Below are 6,746 nucleotides of genomic sequence, written 5' to 3' on the forward strand. Positions count from 1 at the left end.
AGCTTACCCTTGCGTTTTCCATTTGTGTTGTCTACTGTCCATGTGTTTCCGTCTTGTCAAAATGCAATGATCATCCGTTGTGGATGTGAGCAGATGGTGATGCATCCCTTGAAGTCATGCTGGAAGAAGAAAATTTGGAGGATGCAAATCTGGTGGAAGTTGAAGTTAAAGCCGAGCCTTAGAGCGCTCGTTAGTTTAGTACTGTATATATATATTAGTTCATTTTGGAACGTTCGGTTATCATTTTTTTGTAAAACCGTTCGTTATTAGTGCTCGTTATTTTTGAGCTGAAATTTGTAACTCTGAAACCTTAAGTTGTTCTGCTTTATTTTCTCTGCACTTGGATACGCTCGTTAATTGTACATCAGCCGTTAGGCTTTGAACCTTGGTTTCCTGTTAATATTAAGACTGTTTACTGTTCACTGTTAATTGTAATTAATTCTGAATTATGGTATTACTATATTTTGGGATGTTACAATCAACAATGTTATGGTTATTGAAGTAATATAAAATCTTTGTTTTGTAATTATTCTTTCAATAAATTTGTAAAACAAAATATAACTTTCAATCCTTAAATCAGAATGTACGAAAATAATTTTTTTAATATTAAAAATATGTAAATATATTGGAATTTGATTTAAAACTATTTTAACTTCATTTTAATCATCACTTTTTTTATTTTAAAAGTTCACATTTTAGACCAAAAGGCTGAATACAGCCACAAATCCTTTTCCTATGATCTTCTATTTTCTTTTCTTTTACCAATATTAAAATGAATCTTTCCATGTAGGCTGAAACAGTTCAGTGCAGCTAATATTTTTTTTTAATAGGTCCGGAAGTCCCTGTATTTACGGGTTCGTTTTAATTGAATCTTTTAATTCTAGAAATGATCAATTGAATCCCTAATTTAACATAATTAAATAATAATACCTTTTCTTTTAAATACAACGAACGGCGTTAATTTTTTAAACAGGAGACATGCTCACGTATCATTTTATTTGCAGGTGGCAGAGTCTCTGACGTGAATACATCGACCTCTATGAAGGATATATGAAGGATGTATGAAGGGTGAGGATGACGGGTGAGTTACCGCCCTTTCTATATCACTCACTCTTGCTTCTGTATCTGATTTTCTCCGACAACCAAATCTATGGCTTCCGATTCTTCTCCGAATTTCAACAACGGTTCGTGCCGCTCCTCTCTCTGTCTCTTCTTTCGGTTTTCATTTTCTGAATTTTCTGATTTGTTAATTTATTCAAACCTCCTTTCTGATAGGTCCTTCTTCCCCCGACGACTCCCTTTCCAGCCCCATCAGCAACACCTTCTCTTCTCCGGGAAGTAGGCGCCGCCGCCGCCGCTCCTCCACTCCCTCCGCATTCGCCACTCCGTCGGAGCGCTGATCTCGATTCGCCTCCTCCGAAGCCACCCCAACCGCGCCGCGCTCCCGCTAAGGCGTCGGCGGAGGTGGGCGCGTTCCCGTCACACCTACGTCCACAACATATGACGCGGCGGCCTCGTCTGACGGCGGCGATGGCTACGACATGGACGACGCCAGGCCCACCTTTGTGTGGGGCACTAACATAAGGGTGGAAGACGTGAACGATGCTATTCACAGGTTTTTGAGGGACTTTAGGGAAGTGTCTTCGTCGCAGGGCGAGGATGACAGGTTGAACTTGCACACCGAAGGGAAGTATGAGAAATTAGGGATGACGGGTTTAACCGCCTATGCCCTCTACATCAACCTCCTCAACCGCCACGCCTTCTCCTTCTCGTCCAGGAATGGATATATGAAGGATGTACTGAAAGAACAAACCTTGTCCCAGGAAGCTTCAGGATCAAACAATTTGGCAAATTTTGAAGGCGAGAAGTGACCATCCTATTTTTAAACCTATTTTTATTGTGGGAATTTCAATTTCTTTTTTTGTGTGCTCTGTCTCAGTATATTAAAAAGAAAGAAAATGGTCAGTGTTTCCGTGCTAAAAGAAAAAAGAAAGAGAAATTGAAAGATAAGCCCGGGATTGCGGTGACAAATCCATTTTGCACACCTCATTGGAAGAAATACCGAACATCTACACATGCCCTTATAATAGTATGCTGAAGTGATGTGATGCCTCTGTGTTGTGTGTTCTGTGTTTAAGACAAAAGTGTTTTTTTTTTTGTTTTTTCTATTGGTTTACATCTTGAGATGGATTCATCCATCACCTTCGATTGTGTTGTGCTGTGTGTGTTGTGTATGTGACTCTTGATTCTGTCCACCACAGTCCAAAGAAAAAGTAGCTTTCAACCCTGTACTGGAATGGTGTATATTTTATTCTGGTTTTAAATCTTGTACACAAAATTAATGTAGTTTAATTGTCATTAAAAAATGTTTAAATTTTTTAACGGTTTGTACATGTGTACATTTACTTTTCGTATCTCCACGTCCAAGAACTAGATCTCTTCAGCAGCCAACAGACACAGAATTTACAAGACCGGTTTTTGCTCCTTATCTTAAGCTTCTGTAAAAGTTTTATCTCGCCTTCACACAACATTGCCACCTACCATTGTAGTTTTTTTGGTTTTTCAAATCTTGGGGTTGTTGAAAGTTCTGAACTTTCTTGATTCAATTGCAAGTATGGTCTTGAATGCATACTTCTAAGAAAAGGGTACCTTTCAACTTTTTGAACGCTTCTTCTTCGTCATGTATGTATCTATGTACTTGATGAGCATGTGCTGCCTCGTGTCATTGGATGTGTGAATTTTCTTAACTCATTTCACAGAGGTCATGCATTATTCTGGCTCCTACTGCTGCTTCTCTCTGCATCCAAGACCTGGTGTCGGTTTAGACTTAGAATTCCTGATTCCGGATTGTTGAAGTAAGTAAACTTATTACCAGTGTTTGGTTAATGGGAGATTTATTATTCAGTATTCTCTTGAGATTTATTAGTGTTTGGTTTTTCTTCCTTAATTTGAATTTTCCTGAAGAAATTATGGTTATTGTATTCTGCTTATATTAAAGAAAATTTTAATTTTATTACAGCTGTAATATATGTATGTGTGTGTATGTATATGTATGTATGCGTGCGTGATTTATTTATTTACTGATAGTTATTATGTTTTTTCAGTGTTTAATTGTCTTTTTCTGCTGTGAATCTGACAAGTTTTAAGGACATGTTTGGATGTGTACCAGGTAGATTGGTATTCTATCACACATTCCAGATTCTTGTTTAAATAGGTTTATTGTTCCGTAGATCTGAATCATACCAGTGAGAAGAAATTTTGAGTGAAATTGGGTGTTGGGATTTTGGATTTAACTGACGAGGAGGCTAATTCACGTGTTTGTTACGGTATAGGTGTAAGGTGGAGACCCCTTCAATCCTCTGGCATTTGCATGTTCCGAATTTGAGAAGCTTAATAGGATTTTGCTGAAGAAATTTAGGATCTGCAGTAATTTGAATGGGGCATTCTGCAGCCGTATGGGACTATAGAGCAGCAACTGAAATTACAAAGGACTGGAATGGAATTGATCAAGTTCTGCTTCGGACCCTAAGGGGTTCTTCGGCACGGGTGAGAAATTGTTCATTGCAAAACTGGTGTCGGTTTTAACATTTGGTAAAGTTATGATTTTAAAATTTACTATGACATCCAATGCGAATTCTTGATGTGGATAACTTGGTCTGTAAAAATATTTGTAGTTTGAGTAATTTAATTACTACGATTACTTAGATTAACTGTTTTTTCTCGAAATTAGGTAAGCTTACATGGGGCGCAGGTCACTTCATGGCGGAATGAGCACGGGGAAGAACTTCTATTCACAAGCAGCAAGGTATGTCTTTCAATTTTGATTGAAAATCAATTTGTACATTTTAAATTATATGAATTTTGTTAGTTGTCAGCGCTGATAAGGAAAACATGTCAATATTTCATAATCTTGCTTTCTGAAAATTTTCATTTTGGGATAATCTGCATTATATTGCAACTGGCATGTGAAGGGCATTGGCCGAAATAATCAATAAATTTAAGAAGAGTTTGGATTTTGATGAATCATAGTATTCTATGCTGTCCATCAATTACATCGATGCAAGAGAAAAACAGGGAAGAATGGTGCATTGTAGTGCTTTTGTCCTTTGGAACCACTGGGGTTGAATACTGGTATAATGAAAAACTTTGACGGCAAAACCAACTTCTTAACTGATGCTTTTGTAGGAACACAGAACTTTAATCAATTATACTTTTTAAAGAGGCAAGTAGTAATAACTAACTGTTTTGTTTCCTTTTCCATTATCTGTAGGCAATTTTCAAGGCTCCAAAAGCAATTCGAGGAGGAATTCCCATGTGTTTTCCACAGGCAAGCTTATTCCTTTTTACGTTCATTTTATATAACTTGTAACATGCATACTTACATATCTTGAGCTGAATTTGTTTCACAGTTTGAAAACTGTGGATCGCTGGAGCAGCATGGTTTTGCAAGAAATAGAATGTGGGCAATTGATGAAAACCCTCCTCCTCTTCCTGGGAATGACTCCAGTGGGAAATCCTTCATTGACCTGGTGCTAAAATCATCTGAAGAAGATATGAAGTGCTGGCCACACAGGTATGAATAGCATGATGTGACAGTATAACAGGGATATCCACTCTCCATGTGTTTGATAATTTGAATCTGGCATATATGCACTCGATATTACTTTTTCCTGTGTTTGGCAGTAAATTTCAAGCAGTAGTAATCTAACGATTGTTTAATAATTGTACCAGTTTTGAATTCCGTCTTCGGGTGTCTCTTGCAGCAGATGGGGACCTGACTTTGATATCTAGAGTCAGGAATATAAATGGCAAGCCATTTAGTTTCTCATTCGCGGATCACACATACTTATTGGTTTCTGACATTAGGTATGGATAATTCTTTGTTGTACTTGGTCTGCATTCCCTTTTCTGAGTGTGTGGGATGATGTCCAACCATCATTTTTCTTTTCCATAGTAAATTGATTGCTGAACACTTGATCGGAGTTTTATTAGCACTAATGGTACTTCCTTGTTCAATATTTATAGTAGACAAATATATTTGGTTTTTGTTCTGAAACGTGTAGTTTCTGCATTTGCTGAATGCTTTAAATTGTGGGATTTTAACATTCAAGCAGATCTTAGAGGACTGTTTCTCTTCTTTAGAAACTAATAACAACTTACACTCTAATCATTTGAAACTAGCATGGATACTCTATATATATTAGGTGGATTCTTCTCCGAATACTGGAATTATGAGTTTTATTCATGTCAGTTATCGGGAAATATGTAAACAAGTGATCAGTCGTAATGAAAGTACAAAGTTCTTACACAGCCTATAGAATTTGTAAGCATTTGAAGCAAACTACTGTTTGCAATGCTTGTTACCTATATAGATTCTTGTTTACATATTTTTACTTGAACTACCTCTCTTTTGATTGTTTTAGAACAGGAAATTTTATTTTAAGATTGACAATCATTATTAACGTCACATTAACAATTTTTATAGTGAGATAAGGATTGAAGGTCTGGAGACACTGGACTACCTAGACAACCTTTTCAAAAAAGAACGATTTACTGAACAAGGAGATGCAATAACATTTGAATCTGAGGTAAACCCTTCTAGGTTATATTGATGTTAACAAAATGTAGACATTTATAGTTCCATGCTGCAATTTAAGCTATTACTTCAGGTTGAGATAAATAGAGCACTATATTCCTGGCCTATGCTGCAGTTTTGTCAATCACACACAGTATCCACTACTAAAGTCTTTTGGTTTTGACACAATGAAGGCTAATGAAGATGTTTTTAATATCCATACTTCCTTCATGGCAGGCGGATCGAGTTTATCTTAGCTCTCCAAACATAATTGCAGTGCTAGATCATGAGAAGAAGCGAACATTTGTTATAAGGAAGGAAGGTCTCCCTGATGTTGGTAAGCTCTAAGTAGCAAATTTTTTCCACAAACAAAATACAAACGTAGATAAGGTTTCGAGTTGTAGAAAATATAAAGTCAGTCCTTTTCATCTTAACTTTTATGGTGTGTTCAGCTGTGTGGAATCCATGGGAAAAGAAATCAAAATCCATGGTAGATTTTGGTGATGAAGAGTACAAACAGATGCTTTGTGTTGACGGGGCGGTGATAGAGAAACCGGTGAGCTTGAAGCCGGGAGAGGAATGGACCGGTCGGCTGCAGCTATCAGTTGTGCCATCAAGTTTTTGCAGTGACCGTCTTGGTCTTGACAGAAGTGGTCTTTGAGGAATTGTACAAAATGGGTCTGAGTTAATGCTGCTACTACATCCAGCAATGTAGCAGCATCTAGTTGTAGAAATAGTGCTGTTCAGTAGGAGTGTCAGGTTTTATGTTGTTATGATCTTAGGCTAGAAATAGTGCTTTATAGAGGCCTATGTTTTTTGTGAGAATGGCTTTCAAGTGTTACCAGGTCATTAGTCAGTTGGTTCCTTCCGTTCTGCTATGGATGCTCCTTCTTTAAGCATTAGATTTGTTGAGTTGGTGCCGAGTTTATTCTCTCCATGGATTTGATGATATGTTCCACGGCATGGATAATTTAGCTTTGGTGTTCCAATTTGCTTATATTGGATGGTTACGGCTATGATCTGCCTCTCATGACAGAGATAAAACGAGTGATTAGTGGACAATGTGATCATGCATCTTTTTTTGGCATTTTCCATTTTACAGTGATACGTGCATAATTCAATAACCTTCACATAAATTTTGTATACTATCACTGTTTTTATTTCATGGTTA

General features: G+C 37.2%; 1 protein-coding gene across 4 annotated transcripts; it reads left to right on the forward strand.

Annotated features, from left to right (window-relative positions):
• The first annotated feature begins 1,021 nt into the window (after positions 1-1,021).
• On the forward strand, positions 1,022-6,746 carry LOC148202290 (putative glucose-6-phosphate 1-epimerase). Of its 4 annotated transcripts, none has more exons than XM_088109925.1 (11): positions 1,022-1,184; positions 1,276-2,855; positions 3,105-3,169; positions 3,333-3,546; positions 3,731-3,805; positions 4,271-4,327; positions 4,410-4,573; positions 4,732-4,866; positions 5,486-5,588; positions 5,813-5,912; positions 6,028-6,746. In XM_088109925.1, the coding sequence occupies exons 4-11, from the start codon at positions 3,436-3,438 to the stop codon at positions 6,234-6,236; spliced, it is 954 nt and encodes a 317-aa protein (XP_087966051.1). In that variant the 5' UTR covers positions 1,022-1,184; positions 1,276-2,855; positions 3,105-3,169; positions 3,333-3,435; the 3' UTR covers positions 6,237-6,746. The 4 variants fall into 4 exon arrangements, with proteins under 4 accessions (XP_087966051.1, XP_087966052.1, XP_087966050.1 ...); XM_088109926.1 differs by lacking the exon at positions 3,105-3,169 and having other exon boundaries at positions 1,276-1,860; positions 2,760-2,855; XM_088109924.1 differs by lacking the exon at positions 3,105-3,169.

Source organism: Vigna umbellata, chromosome 3, assembly GCF_029865625.1.
Source record: "Vigna umbellata cultivar VRB3 chromosome 3, Vumbellata_1.0, whole genome shotgun sequence".
In the NCBI taxonomy this organism is placed as follows: Eukaryota; Viridiplantae; Streptophyta; class Magnoliopsida; order Fabales; family Fabaceae; genus Vigna; species Vigna umbellata.

Bases quoted from the DNA above. Each gene is read 5' to 3' on its own strand.
- LOC148202290 (XM_088109925.1), top strand. From the start codon at position 3,436: ATGGGGCATTCTGCAGCCGTATGGGACTATAGAGCAGCAACTGAAATT. The intron at 4,328-4,409 runs GCAAGCTTATTC...TTTGTTTCACAG, and splicing joins TTCCCATGTGTTTTCCACAG to TTTGAAAACTGTGGATCGCT. The intron at 4,574-4,731 runs GTATGAATAGCA...TAATTGTACCAG, and splicing joins ATGAAGTGCTGGCCACACAG to TTTTGAATTCCGTCTTCGGG.